At 37.9% G+C, this 19,939-nt stretch overlaps 1 protein-coding gene across 5 annotated transcripts in view; it reads right to left on the bottom strand.

Moving 5' to 3' along the window:
- Zdhhc21 (zinc finger DHHC-type palmitoyltransferase 21) overlaps positions 1-19,939 on the bottom strand; it is a 54,929-nt gene that overhangs the window by 19,701 nt on the left and 15,289 nt on the right. For all 5 annotated transcript variants that reach the window (XM_057784098.1, XM_057784100.1, XM_057784096.1 and 2 more), the window contains 2 exons: positions 15,215-15,326; positions 11,513-11,651 (listed from right to left, as the gene is read on the bottom strand). In XM_057784098.1, the coding sequence (XP_057640081.1) occupies positions 11,513-11,651; positions 15,215-15,326 (251 nt within the window). The remainder of the gene's footprint in view (positions 1-11,512; positions 11,652-15,214; positions 15,327-19,939) is intronic.

The raw sequence follows: 19,939 nt of genomic DNA, 5'->3' as shown, positions 1-19,939 counted from the left end.
TGTTGGTGCTAATTTCATTGAATAGAAATAAAAATGATTCTGTAGAGTATCCTCCATCACAGAGTCTCCAGGTCTACGTCCATCACAGAGTCTCCAGGTCTACGTCCATCACAGAGTCTCCAGGTCTACGTCCATCACAGAGTCTCCAGGTCTACGTCCATCACAGAGTCTCTAGGTCTACGTCCATCACAGAGTCTCCAGGTCTACGTCCATCACAGAGTCTCCAGGTCTACGTCCATCACAGAGTCTCCAGGTCTACGTCCATCACAGAGTCTCCAGGTCTATGCCTATCACAGAGTCTCCAGGTCTAACTGTCCATCACAGAGTCTCCAGGTCTACATCCATCACAGAGTCTCCAGGTCTAACTGTCCATCACAGAGTCTCCAGGTCTAACTGTCCATCACAGAGTCTCCAGGTCTAACTGTCCATCACAGAGTCTCCAGGTCTAACTGTCCATCACAGAGTCTCCAGGTCTAACTGTCCATCACAGAGTCTCCAGGTCTAACTGTCCATCACAGAGGAAGAAGTCAGTATTTCTTCAGTTCACAATGCTGGATTGTGAGGACTTTGTTTCCCTGGGATTTGGAAAACTTTCTTCTGATAAAAGAATTTCTTTGCTGGGCGGTGGTGGCACATGCCTTTATAAAAAATTAAATGATATAATATATAGATACTACATATTTTAGAGTTTAAAATAGAAACAAAATTCTTTAAAAATGACTGCCCTAGCCCCATGCAAACCAGCCTAACACTGAGGGATTTGGGTTGTTTGGTTTCCCAAGAAATAAACTGCATCATATCTGACATATCTAACAAACAGATTTGAGTTTTCACAATGACTAAATAATCAATTTCATATGCAGAGACTAATGTTGATATAAAAATTTACTTTATAATAAGAATACATTTTATTTTAGTGTTAAAATCCTTACAGTTGTATTATTAATCTGCATAGCTGGGCCTTTTATCAATTCCAAAATATAAGTGGAGTGTTTATAAGTTTATTCTGTAATTCTCTGTCCTCTCACCTTCTCTGAAGAAACAGAAACTCTCTCAGTTTCATTACATCTGAATACCCAGAATCAAACATCACATTTTGTATATATGTACATGCAACTTTGTTATCATAGAGCAAATGCAACCAACACCTGATTTCCAGGCAGACAGTGAATACTAAAGAAAAACTGCCTTGTTGTCATACCATATTTTATCAGTAGAATTTATTTAAAAAGTTGGAGCAATTCATAAGAAACTGAGTAATATATTTTCCTGTTAAATTCACAACTAAGTGCAGTCCTACAGTGTTTGGTAGAATGACAACACTGCTCCTGGGTCTTCACCATCTAAACTCAGAGACTGACAGTCTCGGATGTGAGAGCTGCTGTGTCTTCCATGTTAAAGCTGCTCTGTTTACAACTAGATGCCACAGAAACTGTCTCATGGAGACATACACAGCCAACCTGTTATTATAGCACATCTCAGGGCTTGCTACAAAGTTTCTATGCTCCATCTGTCAAGACAGAAAAGGAATACACTGCCAGAAAGAACTGACAACCGTTAGAGTTGACTGCTTTTGTCCACCAATATCTGTGGACGTTACACAGAGAGCATCCCTAGCCGTGAGTCAGCACACATGAACAAAGAAGCTACATTTCCTCCACAGTAATCTTAATAGTTTATTTTTCCACACTGATTTTAACCCCACACTCTTCTTTGTTTTACTCATCAAAATTTCATAAAGCTAAATATGTATTTCATCAATATTCTCCATTTTCAGGGCCATAACAAACAACTGGCCTTGCATATGCTAAGTAAATGAAGACCATTAAGGCCTAAAGCATTGAAATAGTAATAAAGAGCAGAAGTCAGATTATCTTTAAGGCTGATTATAAACAAATACTTTTAAAATTATATTGAGACTTAGAAATATCTAAAGGTACTTGCAATCAATTCTTCTGGTTATCTTTGTTTTTATTAGACAAAAGCCTAGGCAAAGAATTGTGTGACATAATTCTAAGACACAAAATCAAGCAGCAACACTGTCAGACGCGCACCAGTCAGGACAGCAGTAATGGATCTTGCTAGCAGCAGAGTCTGGCCACTGAGCACTATTCATTTTCCTCTACAAATATTAGCAAGTCAGCTGTTCAAATTCTCTCTCCTCTCTTCCCCTCCTGTCACCCCTGCTCTCATGTCATTAAATGCAGTTTGTGTGATTTTGCCCTACACATAAAAATAACTATAAAAGAATCAATCAGAAGTTAATTTAATATACTTCATCTAAAAATAATTTTAAAAGCTTAATTTTAAAACTGAAGTGGCATTCCACAAATGACTGGCTGTGTAACCTCTACTCTACCACTACAGATTATTTACTCAAAAATACTCTTTACCCTCTCATAGATAGTAATTACTGTCTATGATAACTAGTTGCCAGTGGGTATACATTTTTAAAAAAAAGAATAAACTACTATGACATCTTTGTACGATAGAATGAACAATCTTTATGTTAGATAAAAATATAAATGCAGGCTGCCTCAAAAAAAGTAAGAAATCACCCAAATATGGCTCTATTAACTTGTTATTCTTTGAAGAGCAAATTTTGTAGTGTGATAGTATATTTCAAATCTATATTTAAAAATTTTTAAATGCTAGTATAAAATTGTCTAAAAATTTTTCAGGCACACCAGGCATGGTGCACATACCTACAATGCTTGCACTTGGGGGTGGAAGCAGGGAGATACACAGCAAGTTTGAGCCAGGTTAGGCTACATGAGACACTGTTCCCTCAGGAGGCACTGGCCCCAGTCATCTTGTTAAATGGCTTCTCGGCACAGATAAGCACAGATCTCTGAGTCCCCACCATCTCACAGTCTCAGGGACACTCCTCTATTCCAATAATATACAAGCAAGAATTATCTAATCTAAGATAAAAGTTGGAAAATACATGAGTGCTAAAAGATTTATGCCCTAGATATAACTTGAGAGTTTACTCTAAATACAATGATACCTGCCTTCATATTTAATTAAGAATCTGCAGTTTTCTTTTATTTCAGTAATACACTAAGTGACTAAACATCTGCTGATGAAACCCTTAAAAATAAGTGTATTGTAACAGTCAAATACAGACCTTGGCCAAAGATGAAAGTTCATTTTCTTCGATCTCCATTTAATGTACTTAATTAGAATAGTAAATTATCTCACAAACAATGAGTTTGCTAAATCCTATAATAATTTTTATCCCAATAATTAAAATACGACATCAATTCCAAGAGTTTTAAGGAAAAGCCAGCATTACACTGTCATGAAGAAGGCAAACAAATTCAGTGCCTAACGACTCAAAGCTTACGCTTTACTCATTTTCCAAAACTGATTATTTTATTCTATTTGCTAAAAAAAAAAAAAAAAAAAACAAGCCTGTTACTCAAATTTCTGGAAAATTCTAGATACCTATTTATTATTTTCTCACACCAAATGAGATCTTGGGAATTTTTTAACTTAAGATCTAGCTATTTTGTATCATGATATAAGTCTTTTGCATCCTTATATGTGTACTACATGTGTGCCTGGTGTGCGGACCCCAGGGGAGGGTGTCAGATCAACAGCAGCTATAGATAGTTAGGAGCCACTAGGTGAGTGATGGGAACCAAACCAGCATCCTCTGCAAAAGCAGCAAGTGCTCTCAACACAAAGCCATCTATCCAGTTCCTGTAGTTTTTAAATTACTGTTTTCAATGAGGATAAAACATAGAAACTTCATGGGCTTTTCTAGCAGAAGACCTGCAATAAATAGTTTAAGAAAGAAATCCTGCCAGGTGGCACACACATTTAATCCCAGCACTAGGGAGGCAGAGGCAGGTGGATCTCTATGAGTACAAGGCCAGCCAGGACTACAGAGTGAGTTCCAGGACAGGCTCCAAAGCTACACAAAAAAACCTGTCTCGAAAAACCAAAACCAAACAAACAAATCCTATTTGGGGTATCAATTCACATTGAACTATGCCTTACCCATTACACTTTCTATAGCTTCCTTCCCTCAACAATGAATATGTTCAAGTATTTCCCCAAAACTTCACAAACAACCAGGCAAGGTGGCCTTTTGAAGGTAAAGATTAAGAAGAAGCATGAGGCAGGTGTGCAATCCAGTGGTGGAGGGTTTGCCCAGCATGCACAGAACTTAGGCTCATTCCCCAACACTACAGGGGGAAATACGATTTTTTTTAAGCATGAAGTTACTATAAGAAAAAGGAAAACCTGGTGATAATTGTAAAGAAACTAAAGTACTCCATCTCAGAAAGAGATCTCCTAAAAACAGAAAATAAGAAATGGAAAATCAGATTCCCAAATGGTTCATTACCCAAAATTTGCAAACAGCCTGCTTTTTCTCAATTTTCTTTCTAAAGAGGTATTCATAACAACCAGATTATCACGGACACTGGGCAAGTGCCATTCATAGGCAATTATATTCTTGTAAGTGAATAAACACTTTCATCTTAGAAACTATCCTGTACCCAAGAGTTGATAACACATTCTTTCCCAACCTAGAAGACAAGCACTCCGCTTCGGGACGGAGACAGGAGGAAAGAGGCTCTACCGCCGCCTGTCTACATGAAAGAGCATCCAGAAAAAGCTGAGAGAAACCTCACTTCTTTCAGGAGAGAAGTATGGGATCAGGGTCAAGCACACACCTGCTGCACAAAAGATGCCCAGGAACCATTAACTCCAAATGAGCTCAGGATCTCTGGGGTCTTCACTGCACATCTCAAGTAACTAGAGAGTAGGAGGTGGATGAGAGGGCTGACTCAATCCGGTCTATAGTCCACACATACTCAAAAGCAGGACACAGGTTTTTATTGATCTTAGGAAATATGAAAAGGTTATGAAGAAAGTCCTATAAATACATATGGACTAGAATTTCTGTAAAAGCAAATATGATGCTGGGGACTTCCCCACTGAAATCAGTGGTAACTTTTCACAATGTCATCTTCAAAAGAACTTCTATAAAAGAACAGTGGAGTATTACTCAGACCAACAATACTTGCTATAGTCAGTATTTTACAGCAGACTTAACCTCAAATTTGACCATTCCACCGAGCCTCCTGTAGTTTTCTTGGTTCGCACTGTTTTTCTTCTGTTTTGCTAATCTCTATCTCACTATGAATTATATCCAGAGCCCAACAGAATTCAAACCTTAGGGCCACATAAGTTTTCAAACTTCAAAGAACACTAATTACATAGGTTAGGGCATCAGTGTTGCCTCTTGGTACTGCACAATTAGGCAGCAATGATTAGAATCACCTGCAAAAAAACAGTAACAAAAGCTTTGCTGCCACCGACATCTGTGAGAGAATCTCTGTCGGAAACTAAGTTTCCCAATGTAACACAAGCTTTGTTGTTGGCCTCCAGCTCCCAAATAATGACACAGAGACTGATTATTAATTATGAAAGCTCGGCTTTAGCTTAGGCTCATCCTACTAGCTCTTATAACTTAAATTAACTTATTTATTTTAATCTACATTTTGCCTAGTGGCTTACCTTTCTTTCATTCTGTCTGTCTGACTTCCTCCTTATCTTGGTGTCTGTTGAGTGCCTAGATTCATCTCCTACTTCCTCTCTCTCTGCCCAGAAGTCCCACATATACCTCCTGCCTAGCTATTGGTCATTCGGCTTTTTATTACACCAATCACAGCAATACATTTTCAACGTGAAAAGTGAGATAAATCCAGTCCATGAACAGCTATGCAACACAGTGATAGCAGCCAACCCAGACAGAACGTAGGCCGAGATCCCAGAGCAGAGACGCCTCAAAGGCAACGGGACCTTCTTTACTGCATGCTCTCTTGCATGGGGAGGGCACTGGAGAACACAATCCACAACAGACACCTCAGCCCACCAGCCGAAGCCCCAGGGAGATACAAAGAGGAGTAACAGAAAATTGAAACTAGTCCTTCATAAAACTTAGCAACCAAACAGCCTACAAAATAAAAATGCATGATGTTCTCCTAAACAGTCACCTCACTAAGCCCAATTCACGATGAGAAAAACATGTCATCTGATGGGGTCAAGATAAACATTCTCCTTTATCTTATACAGAAGAAAATAAGAAGAGTAAATTAAATCTGGAGTTAAAACACATCAACATCTTCACAACAGGCCATAAAATTTGCCCAGTACTCAATAAAATTTTAATAGGCATATCAGGTTATAGGACTAATATCTGGTATGGACATAAAAATAACTTTAAATAAAATGTTCAAGAAGGGACTGGAAAAATGGCTCAGTGGTTAACACAAGACAATGTGGGTTGGATTCCCAGCACCCCACACAGTGGCATACAACCAACCCCAACTCCAAGTCCAGGGCATCCTTCCCAAATTACCTCCATAGCACCAGACAAGCATGTGGTACACTACATTCATTCACATAAAATAAAATTCAAAAGGTCCAGGGAGATGAGTCAGAGGTTACAACACTGGCTTCTCTTCCAGAGGTCCTGGGCTCAATCCCCAGCACCCACGTGGGGGCTCATAAACATTTGTAATGAGCTCAGGTGCCCTCCTCTGCCCTGCAGGAATATATGCAGGCAGAACATTGTATACATAATAAGTAAATTAATCTTAAAAATAAATAAATCTTCAAAATATTAAGAAATAACATTAAAAATGTTCAAGAAAATGGCAAAATGCAGAAATTTCCGTAGAAAACTGATCTATGAGAAATAGTAACAAGTGGAAATTCTAAAAGTGCAAGGTACCAAGTAACAGAATTAAAAACTCAAGAGAGTAGAGCAGAAAAGCTACCATTAATAAATCAGAAGTCAAAAGGAAAAACTGGACTGAAGCGTGGGGAAGGGATGCAGAAAAGAATGCAAAAACAGAAGTGTAGAAACCGCATACATGCGTGACAGAATCTAAATCATACAGAATACTTACAGTGAAACAAAAAAAGTATAACTATATATTATAAATGTTATAAATATTACTTATTATATAATATATTATAAATTTATAACTTAGAATTTCACCACACAGGTTCAAAAAGTATTCAACAGAAAGATGCAGAGAAAAACAACACTGAAGCCCATTACAGAATAACAGCTAAGAAGGAGAATTTTAAAATTCATAAAAATGGTAATTAAAAGACATACTCTGCTGAAGAATAGTAATTCCAACAACTAACTTTACAGCAAAACTAGAGAAACCAAAAGATAATGGGAAGCATTTTTCTAACTGAAAGCAATGATTCATCTGCAATCCTGTGTTAACCAACAAAGCCTCCAAAACTGAAGCAATGAAGATGCTTCAGGGTTACAGCTGGGACCATCTGTTCTAGGAGTGCTGAAGTAAAGCAGTTCACCTGGACTCACGCTACTCCTTCTGATCAGACTTCCAAGTTGGGATCAAACGAATGAACTGCCACTCCTAACTCAAAAACTGTGTTCTAAATAAGAACATGCAAGAGATTCCTCAATGGCATGTGACATGATCTTGGAAAAGACATTTATTTTTAGTTGCCATTCCATCACTTCTAACACGAAAGTGAGCACAGGAAAAAAAAAAAAACCAAACTATTAAGCAATCCACTTAATGCCAACAAACTTGAAAGCTTAGGCTAAGAAAACAGTGCCTGCTTAACATTCCTAAGCATAAACAATGGTAACATTCCTAGAGTTACTGATGCCAAAATAGCCTTAATATACTCAACATTTTTGGTAACTTGATTGTCATTTATTAATACTAATATTTCTCTTAAAAAAATCATTACTCTTGTCTGAATTTCCAAAACATGGCTTCGTATATTTTCTCCCTAGTATTTTTAATCTCAATATACTTTTATACTGTTAATCTTTCTTCTAACATTCAGTATGTATGTACAAAAGCACAGTACATGTATGAAAGTACATTCAAATACCACCTACAATCAGTTTCTCTACTTTAAACATAATAATTCTTCCTCTAATTGGCATTAATTTACCCAGCATTCCTATCTTTTATGTTGTGTGTGTGCACACAGTGTGCATGTTCACGAGTGTGCAGGTCCATGTAAACGCTGGGTGACACAGAGGACAACTTTAGGCAGGGTCCCCCACTGATGTGAAGTCCACCCATTAGGCTAGAGCACTGGTCATAAGCTCCAGCGCTGGGATGACAGTGTGTGCAGCCACACTGGGCACAGGGCTCTATTCGCTGGGACGACAGTGTGTGCAGCCACACTGGGCACAGGGCTCTATTCGCTGGGACGACAGTGTGTGCAGCCACACTGGGCACAGGGCTCTATTCGCTGGGACGACAGTGTGTGCAGCCACACTGGGCACAGGGCTCTATTCGCTGGGCCGACAGTGTGTGCAGCCACACTGGGCACAGAGCTCTATTCGCTAAGCCGTGTTCTCACTGCCAAGTATTCAAGAAAAAAGAGTTCTTACAATTTCAAATTTCTAAATCTTCCGTATAAGTACTATTGTGCCATTTTTTTGTTGTTGTTGTTGTTACTGGAATTTCTTTTATCTGTCACCAAACCCCCAATAATATTGTTCAATGGTTTATAATTTTTCCATGAAAATGAAGCGGCTAAAGAAAATATTCTCTGCTTCTGAGAGTTTTAGTAAAACCAATGTAACACAAGGTAAACATCTACTATTTACCAGTTTTTTTGCATATATTTTTTTCTTAGTTGCTTTAATTTTTTCATATAAGGTCTTATCTAGCCTTATCTAGCCTCAAACTTACTAGGTAGCTGAGGCTGACTCTGAACTGCTGATGCTCCTGCAATAAGCCTCCAGAGTTCTAGGGTAGACAAAAACAAACATGTCTGGCTGTATATAGTTATTAACTTATTCAGTTTCATTATCATTCACATTTTTCAGAGCATGAAATTACAAACAGAGGAGTTAAGGAATCTGTTAAGTTACATACACAAGAAGAGAAGCTAAGCATTTGCACCTAGCGCATCTGTTTTCAAAGTGAGTTTTTCACTACCATGGTCAGCAAACTTCATACGGAGAACCAAATCTTTAATATTTTTGAGTTTTGCCAGTCAGGCAGTCTGTCACCACCACTCAACTTTGTTGTAACACAAAAGAAGTCATAGACTACGCATGGGAAAACGAGAACAGCTGTCTTATCCCCCAGTAAAACCTACTGACAAAATCAGCTAACTGTGGAGATTCAATTAACCTCCAGGGGCAGAGGCCGTGGCCCCGCCCTGCCCTGCAAGTTGGTCTCTCTCCGGGATCTTTTCCTCTCCACTGACTGTTCTTACATCTTTTCTCTCGCTTTTTGGAAAACTATGACCTTCAGCCCACTGAACAATTTTAAGATACTTCTGAGGCCCAATTATAACACAAACAGTTTTCTTGGAGAACTCACATATTCTAACACCAATCATGCCACAAATTAACCTTAAGCAAGACGAAACATTTCTGAAACCCTAATAGAAACAGGAACTGTATTCGCAATGTGAAAATGCCAAAGACTCACATTCACATTTACAGTCATCTTTTCTGTATAAGTACCGCGCGCTAACCGATTGCGCCACCGGAGCATCCCAGTCATCTTTTCTGAAGGGTAAGGGGGAAGACTACAGGTTCCAAGTTTGTCTGGGCACCAGAGTGAGACTAGGGTCAAGATGGACCTGGCCGATTGGTGAGTCCTGTCTCAAAACAAAGAACCGAGCTCGGGCTACAGCTCAGTGGCAAAGCACTCGTCCAGCTTGCATGAGGAGCTAGGGGTAAAGATCAGTGCCAACAAAAAGCAAAACTGCCCTTTGAATTTGATCCAGCTACTGGACCCAGCTTTAATAACGTACACCATATTTAACAATCACAATCCAATCACATTCAAGACAGAGCCCCACTGAGGTCAGCAGTCACACACAACAGTCAAGCCTCAGAACAAGCCTGTGCACCAAAAGCAACTACACACAAAATTGAGACTCCCATCACTTGCATTACACAGTTTAACTACACACCTATATATGGCATGTCATACGCAAAGCCATGAACAGTGTAAATAGTAAAGAAAAAGTAGCCCTCCATCTGTTCTTCTTTCTCTTTCTCTCTTATATCTCTGGACTTGCACATGTTCTCTCTTTTCCTGCTTTCCCCACCTCTCTCTCTCTCTCTCTCTCTCTCTCTCTCTCTCTCTCTCTCTCTCTCTTTCTCTCTCTCTCTCTCACACACACACACACACACACACACACGGCATTTTTTAAAACTACAACCAAAGTCCAAATAAAATGAAAAGTAACACAGGGTTGTGCTCAATCCCAGCTCTGTAACAAAAATCAGTTGGGTAATCTTTCCCTTTCTGTGCCCAGTACCTTATTTACTCCATTACCCTCAAATTTTCTCTTGTAAATACTAGAAACACTAACATGAGAAGCCCACAGCACAGTGTTGAGACAGGTGAACCAAAGGCTCTGGAGCTGCTAGCATCCTCACCATGTAGGCAAGTCTGGGCAATGCTCAAATGATGTGTACCTAAAGGCGACTCTGGAACAGTGGAACACTGGGTCTTAACTTTTGGGTCGTGACCCTTTTGGGGGCTGAAGGACCTTTTCACAAGGGCTGCCTAAGACCATCCAAACATTTACATTACAACTCATAACAGTAGCAAAATTACAGTTATGAAGAAGCAACAAAATTAATTTTATGGTTGGGGTCACCACAACATAAGAAACTGTATTTAAGGGTCATAGCATTAGGAAGGTTGAGAACCACTGTTCTAGAACATCCTAGAAATTCATCTCACTACCAAGGAGGACCAGGTAAAGTGGCACATGCCTGTCATCTTAGCACTTTAGGAGACTGAGCAGGAAGGTCAAGAGTTCAGGTCACCTTGGGCTACATTCCACAATATACTGTTAAAAAACAAAAACTAAAACTAAAATGGGAGAAAGGAGTCCTCTTCTCAAAAAGTTAACTATTTTTGAGAACCTGTAAAAAATTAATTAATTAGCCACACTCCAGGGCAGACCTAATGCTCAGGAATAGCTGACCAACACAAAACAGGCTTTTTATGTCTAATTCCTTTGGTTATGGTTTGGTGGTTCTGTCTTTTTGGTTTTTTCTTCTGTTTTTGAAGAGAGAGAGAGAGAGAGAGAGAGAGAGAGAGAGAACACAAGCAAGAACAAGAACCTGAATTTGCGTAGGCATGAAGGTGGGAAGGATCTGGGAGGAGAGAAGAAAGAAACTTTTAAAATAGTAAAATAAGTAAATAAACTAATCTATGTTTTTATTTTAAAAACAAGAAATTGATACTTTTTCTTTGTTTTCACTATTTTAGGTTATTTTTAAACTCCTATACCAAAAGAACTAATATTTTGTTTTCTGAAGATATCTACTTAACACAAATAGCTATAAAGAGACTTGTCTACCACTTCCTCAGTCCCGGCGTAGTATGAAGTTCACTGGTCCAAGGCTAGCTTTGTTATCTCTGCCTGCCACTTTAAGGAGCCATCGTGTTTACAGGTGTACACAGCTGCTCTAACATCAATGGATATAAACATGTCTTACCAAATTACGCTTTTTTAGTGGAAGAAAATAATAATAGTGGCAGAAAGAAAACATCAGTGCGTAGCAAGTCAGAAGCTCAGTGTAGAAACACAGCTGCAGAAAGAGCCAGTGGTTGTCTTCACCCACACAGTTGTTTATCCTGAAAGAAAAAGAGAAACACGGAGCCTTTACTAAGATGCCCATATGAGGATCGTGAAGGTAAGCCAGCTCTTTAAGATACACATTTACGGTGCCTTCTGTAAGCCACAGCAGCCGGGTGAGGCGGGAGAGCAGACAGGCAGGGGAGCAGCGCATTTAGGCCACTGGCCAGAGGACCTTCAGTTACAGGAGACTGTGGCCCAGAGGGCCAGAAGGAGAAGCTTGCTCTGCGCCCCTGCCCGCCATAAAGCGCTCTAGTAGAAGACAGCGATTCGAACACGTTAGGAAACAGCCCAAACTCACTGCTTGGGTAGACCTGTGAGGCACACAATTTTATTGTTACTTTATAAGAAAAATGTATCCTTGGCAGCTAAAAATAAACATACTCAAAATCATTTTCATGTCATCTCTGCCAAAACAACAGGAAAGTCCAGCTAGAAAGATGATGATGCTATAATCATAATCTGCCAAGGTTGGTTTAAAATGAGTAAATTCTATTGCTACAAAATTAGTGTATTTTTAAATTCCATAGAGAAATCTAACTTAAAATTCCAATATGAAACTATTTTTATCAAAACTGTATGAATATTTTCCTTTTAAAATAGGACTATACTATCACCAATAAGGGAAAACATGTGTATACATGTGTACACATGTATGCACAGACATATACACACATATAACATGTGTGTACATGTGTGCATATGTATGGATGGACATGTACACACATATAACATGTGTATGCATGTGTACATATGCATGCATGGACATACCTACACACATGTGCGTACATGTGTACGCATGTATGCACAGACACGTAAACACATATAACATATTTGTGTGTATGTGTACATATGTATAGGCATATATGCACACATATATATGCATGCACGTGTATGTATGTATAGACATATGCACACATAACATGTGTATTCATGTGTACATATGCATGTATGCATATACATGTGTACGTGTGTATGTATAGACATATACGCACACATGACATGTATATAGACATATATACACACATATAACGTGTGTACATGTGTACGTATGTATAGACATATACACACACAACATGTGTATGCATGTGTACGTGTGTATAGACATATACACACATAACATGTGTGCATGCATGTACGTATATATGTATGTGTAGACATATACACATATATGACATGTGTGTGATGAGTATGTATAGAAATATACACACATATAACATATGTGTATACGTGTGTGCATATGCATGTATGGACATATACACGCATATAACATTTGTGTATACATGTGTACATATGCATGTATAGACATATATACACACACATATGTGTGTGTTAAGTTAATTGTGTCTTAAATTGTTTCTTTTAAGATGCATAGTTTTGCATTATTTTTAAATATCAAACAGAACAGAGCTGAGATGCTTGTGGGTTTAATCTGAGGCTACAGAGCACTATTGGTAAACAGGACGATTAAAAGCTTTATTATCGTCAAGAGAAGTGCGCTCACTCAGGCCTGAAAGGGCTCTTAGCTGTTGCTGCCCCACCCCTCCTCTCCTCCGTAGGCTCCAGAACAAGGCTCTGAGACATCATAGGAGCTCTGACAGGCACAGAGCCCTCTTGTGTGCCTCTGCTTAAACTATTTAGAAAGAATGGTCAGAGACGAAAACAAAGACTTTGAGGCGTCTGAGAGCTGGCCACCGACTCTGAAGCTCTGACAGTTGGAATGGGGCAGTTCTGAGAACATTAAGAGCCTCTGTCTCCAGTTAATGCCGTGGACACCCTCGCTTGGACAACAGCAGTGCTCTGTTGCAAATTCAATGGAAGAAATTCCCGAGTCTAGATCAACCTTCCTTGCTAATCTCGTTTCTTTCTACACCCCTCTCCTCCCACCAATACCCTGAAACGGACACTGGAAGCAAAAAACCTACGGACAGAAATCTCTCCGCATCACAGTTCAAGTTAAAGGGTGCTTCATTTCCTCACCAACAAGTTAGTCTTTACCTCTTAAAAACAGATCACTAGTATTAACAGGTGCATTGCCCAGATGATTCTTTTAAACTTTAAATTATAGCATTCTCTTGTAAGGAAGCATTAACTTTACCATGAATATTTATTATCTTTCTAATTGATAAAGAAAACTAATATAAAAAAGTGCTATGAATTTTCAAAGTGATAACCACTTATCTCAATGCAGATTTCATATAGGGTTTTTTTGTTTGTTTGTTTGTTTTTGTTTGTTTTTCGAAGCAGGGTTTCTCTGTAGCTTTCACATAGGGTTTTTCATGTTTTATTATTGTGGATATAAGTAACACCGAGTTTTAGAAAGTTGAAAACTGATCTATTTAAAATGTGAGGCACATTTTTTTTAACACTGCATATCCTAGTATATAATATCTTATAGTAGAGTTAGACAATTAAAAAAACCTGAAGTACTTTTATTTATTCTTCTGTTTTTCTAGTCTCTGGAAATCTATTTAAATAAACAGTTCATAGTTAAGAAAAACAATGTAAACTAAAAATTTTGCTAATTAGCAATGCTATAAAAATATCACAGTCATAAATAAGAGAAAGTTATCATAATAAAGGAGATGAAATTGATTAATATCATTAGACAAAGGTGAAGTGTCTTCCTCAATCGACTATAGGTAAATTAACTTTTTTTTAAGTTAAAGAGAGTTATTATACAGTTAACTTCATATATATGTGCATGCATTTATGTACAAATATATGTGCATATATATTCATAAACTGCTATATCAATTTATAAGTGCTATACCAATTTAAATATTTAAACAAGATCCAATGTTAGAGAAGTAGAATTAAATATAATATCTTGCTCAAAAATTTTTGTGACAGCTTTGAAATGAAATACAAGGGATGCTCAGAGCATTTGGTTTTTTAATCTACTTTTTAATAGTGTCTTTAAATATTACAACAGAGCCCCCTATTGACCAAATATATTGGCAGTTCCACAGAAACAGCTAATTAGCTCTTATAGATATCCAACATGCACAAAATGTAAATAATGTCCAACAGAAAATACTATAAAAGGCATAACGAGTGGAAGGGAGTTATTAGCAAATCTGTAAAGTGTGGAATTGAAGCAGTGGCCATTGTGTCTTAGAAGCCCCAGTAGGAGAAACAGCTGTTAGGTAAGTGCTCCCACACATCTGGCCATGCACCAAACGCTCTGCAGGCACTGCCTCATTTGATATGCACACCCTAGTCCTTTGCATATTTGGTTGGGTATGTGTTAATTCTGAAGTTTTCTGCACAAATGTCTTCTTGTTAGCAGAGATAAATCTCTACAGATATTTACTCTGGGAGTTGCAAAAACCAATTTTTTTTATTTTAAAAAATTTAATGAAATGACTTAAATGTTATTTCTGTTTAAAGCTGGAAGGTTCTCAGACTGTTCTTTTTTATTATCATTAACTAATCCTCCTGTCTCAGCTCCCAAATGCTGGGATTACAGATGTGCACCAACACACTCATGTGTTGTAGGGGACTTTCACCAGCAATCCTGTGGCAGTCTGTAAGCACTGATGATCATCTACTTACTTACCAAGGACAGTGGTGGTCCATCCTTCTTACACAGTGGCCACAGCGGCTGCAGTGATGGGATCGCTTTGGCCTCATCAAATTACACTTGTTGCACAGCTCCCACAGCTCCCGCTCTGAGAAGGAGAGCAGATTACTTAGGAATTAGGCATGCCAACAACAGCGGGTGGAGCTGAGACTAAGTAACAACAGTTAGTGATGCTGAGACTCAGTAACAACAGTTAGTGATGCTGAGACTCTATAACAACAGTTAGTGATGCTGAGACTCTGTAACAACAGTTAGTGATGCTGAGACTCTGTAACAACAGTTAGTGATGCTGAGACTCTATAACAGCCGGTGATGCTGAGACTCAGTAACCACTACTAAATTCCACAGGTAAGCTTCAACTTGTTTCTCTAAGACATTCCTCTTTTTTTTCTGAGTCTCCAAAGTAATCAAGCACCTTTGCCATAAATGCTGCTATGTGTTCTGTTTTTATACACTTCTATTTTAACATTATAAAAATACAATACCATTATTTCTAAGTAAATAACAGAAAGCATGGTTCTGAAAAAAATCATGAGAATGTAAGTAATTTTATAAAACCCTAAACTCTATCAAAATACTAGAATTTTATATAAATCAATTAATTTATAGAAATTGTTTAATATAAGAGCACTAACAAAGAAATAATACTGAGTCTTAGTTTCAGTACATAAATAAGTTGAAATCAATCTTATAAATATTTCTCTAAAGCATTTTATTTTTTAGTTATTCTGGATGTGTATATTAGGAGTAGGCTGGAGGTCAGATTGAGCTTAGAAGGCATCCAATAAAGAAGTGAAGGTTAGAAAAATCATTAGTATTTAGTGCAAATAAAAAGATGAGGGGTTTTTTTGTTTGTTTGTTTTTGTTTGTTTGTTTTTTTATGAGACAGGGTCTTGTTACTACGCAACCCAGGCAGGCTTTGAACTGCCAATACTCCTCAGTACTGGCATCAGCTTTTGCCATATACCCAGTTAATAATTTCCTCTGGACTATTAGAAAGCAGTCTACAATTATAGATTTGCAGAAGTAAAGAGAAAAGGTATTTTGTTTTCATTACAAATTATTCTAATCACATCTATAAAAACTATTAATATATCTTCCAAAATTAAATTGCTTCCTTATATGAGATGTATATTCTTTACAGTTACTAAAATGAAGTTTTATCATTATAAAACTCTTAAAATTTCTTAATGTTTCTACTACCTCCATAATCTTACAGTAAATGGACATAGTAGTTCTCAGAGTGAATATTATCATGTAGAGTGGGGCCCTTGCATAACAGTGGTAATCACTAAATGCCTGCTCAAATATGAAAGTTAAAATTTTTAAAAAGATTCTAATGTTTTTAAAAGAAGATGACAATAGTGCTCAATTTTCTAAAATATTCCTTTTAAATTCTATTACTTTGATTTAATTGCATACTCCAATCTTGATAGAAAAGTGTGAGACAAACACTCTGCTGTAGATCTTTTGAAAGAAACAGGTAAGCAGAAGCAAAATCTGGCTGGACAGTGATGGCGCACGCCTTTACACAGCACTCAGGAGGCAGAGGCAGGCAGATCTCTGTGAGTTCAAGACCAGCCTGATCTACAAAGTGAGTTCCAGGATGGCCAGGACTGTTACATGGAAAAACCCTGTCTCAAAAAACAAAAAAAAATGTAGTAAAATCTATATCATATTAACTATGTTAAAAAGTCATCTCTTGGGGGCTGGAGAGATGGCTCAGCGGTTAAGAGCATTGCGTGCTCTTCTAAAAGGACCCGAGTTCGATTCCCAGCAACCACATGGTGGCTCACAACCATCTGTTATGAGGTCTGCTGTCCTCTTCTAGCCTGCAGGCATATATGTAAACAGAATATTGTATCCATAATAAATAAATATTAAAAAAAAGTCATCTCTTACAGATCCTCTTTTAATGGAACAAATCATGAGAGACACAGTACTGCAGTGGTTTAAAGACCTCGAGCCAGCCTTGCTACAACACACATGGTGGAAACTCCTCATGGTGGTCCCAGCTACACTCAACACCCACAGCCAATGCTGACACTGACAATTCACACAAGCAGACACAAAGAGATTCTCCACAGTGGGCCAGTATTCACATAAAGACTTTTCAAATCGACCCTTTAAAAACACAAATATGCCTTCATTCTATCATTTTCTGATGAATTAGTATGTAGCACTTTACAGAGATCAATGCTTTATTCCATGCCTAACTTCCTGTCTCCTGAGAGACCCCTCTCTATGTAATTCTGCTGCCCAAACTCGGGCTCTTAACTTACCCTATTTGTAACCCCTTCTTGTCAGAGGTATCCTTATACGATTCCAGTTATATAAGTAAATGAGTTTACAAATCAAACTTTATGGATGAATCACAAATTATTTTAAAGAAATTATTTGGTTTACACAAGATTTTAACATTTAAAGAGTTTCATACCAATAATACTTATGCTTGTTTGTTTTCACATAAGGAAAGCTTGATGGATATTTGATGCTGCAAGACAGAAAGTTTTCAAATGTTTTGCAGAGTTGATTCATCTTTTGATTTTATAATCTTCAGTGCTAAGAACACTGTGCATAAATATACAGCACAAAATCGCGTAAGAACATCTAAAGCCATTTCAGAAAGTACTGAAAATTCTGTCATAATCCTAAGCCAAAAATCATTTAATGATTTTTTTTAAAGATTTCATTTTATGATTACGTGTATGAGTATGAGTGTTTTGCCTGCACATATGTCTGTGCATGTGCATTCGTGGTGCCCTCCGAGGGCAGAAAAGGGTGTAAGGGTTTCCTATTACTAGGATTACAAACTGTTGTGAGCCACCATGTGGGTACTGAGAATCAAACCTGAGTCCCCTGGAAGAGTGGCCAGTGCTTTTAACCACTGAGTCATCACTCCGGTCCCCACTTAATTTTTTTTTAAATGAAACTCGCAGGAAATTTAAGAAAAAAATATATATATTTCTTTCTTGAGATACATTTGCTATTTAACCCTGGCTTGCCTGAAGTTTACTACATATTCAGGCTGGCCTTGAATATTTGTAGGTAATTCCTCTGCTTCTGCCTCCTGAGTGGTAAGAATACAGGCAGGTACCACCTCACGCAGCTCTTCAGACAGTAATATTTAAGATCCAACATCCCAGTATGATAAATCTAAGGACAGGCTCATTTGATACATGCACACAGAGCAATGATGGTAGGAAAACACGAAGTCCTTGTTTTCTTCAGACTATTGTTTCCGTAAGGGAAGAAAACTCTGTATGTACAGTTCAAAAACCACAGTTCATACATAGCCGTGATTCTGAGCCAGGCGTTTCAGGCGGCTGTGGTCTCAGAACTATGTGACATCCCCACCGCTCAGTGTCAGCAAGTGTCACCAGAGGTGCCCCAGGCCCATCATTCAGCTCAGAAGTCTTTCACTGTAGATCACATTCAGTTACATGACCCACAGTTTAAGAGGTGGGGCCCAGGCTTGCAGACTAGCAAACTTCAGCATGCAGAATACTCACGTCCACTCCTTTTCTGTAAAACCCAACAATACTTGTGACACGGCATTACAAAACAAAATCTTCTGTTCTATCAGTGGTGGGGATGGCCACATAGTAAACTGGACACTTTGAATACATGAACTATATGACAGGTGGATTACCCTCATAGTAAACTGGACACTTTGAATACATGAACTATATGACAGGTGGATTACCCTCATAGTAAACTGGACACTTCGTATACATGAACTATATGACAGGTGGATTATCATCAACAAAACAATTTTTTAAGAGCTCAAATAAGATTTTTCCATAAAATTTGAAAATGATAGTGATAGTTCTAAGTTGAAATATTACAGTTTTACACTTGTTATTTCAAATATACATGTGAATAATTTTAATAACATATATAGGTATAACAATCTCATTTGACCACTACATCTACATGCTCAAAGGTTTTAAAATCAAATTCCAAGTACCTTATCAAGGGAAAAAGGTTATTCCCTGGTGTTTAACTTTGCCTCATATTTAGTGAATCACATGTATGCTAAAGGTATTCTTAAAAAAAAAAAAAAAAGACCAACATCTAGATGAGAAGCAAAGGTAGCAGAATCAGCTAGAAGATGCCAGGCTAGCTAGCCTGGAATACTCCATGCAGCTGCAGAAACAGGACACCCTGCTTCAGTGCTTCAATACAGTAGAGGGTTATTATCATTCAATATCTTATTCAACAAGAAACTGCTCCCGAAAATTGTCCTCTGACCACTACAAACACAATGTGGCACATAAGTGACTGCGAATGCACACCCATTTGGTGCTCGCTCAATCTCTCTCTCTCTCTCTCTCTCTCTCTCTCTCTCTCTCTCTCTCTCTCTCTCACACACACACACACACACACACACACAAAGAAATAAGAAGAAAAGGAAAGAAGAAACTGTATATAAAATAGTTCTGTGTGATTCAATACAAATGTTTATAACATTTAATTATTATGGCTTTAAGTTTCTTTTTCTGAAGAACCCAACTATATGAAACTTCTCAACCTTCAAGATTTTACTAAAAAAAAAAACAAACAAACCATAATTCTATATTTTCAACATCTTTCATGCTGTATTATTCTTCTTTGTTAGAGTGGCAACTTTTACTAAGTTAAAAAACTTACTTACACTGGGCAGTGGTGGCACCTGCCTTAATCCCAGCATTCGGGTGG

Source organism: Chionomys nivalis, chromosome 11 (assembly GCF_950005125.1).
Source record: "Chionomys nivalis chromosome 11, mChiNiv1.1, whole genome shotgun sequence".
NCBI classification, from domain to species: Eukaryota; Metazoa; Chordata; class Mammalia; order Rodentia; family Cricetidae; genus Chionomys; species Chionomys nivalis.
Note: the sequence above shows the minus strand (reverse complement) of the source record. Positions and strands in the feature narration are given on the sequence as shown.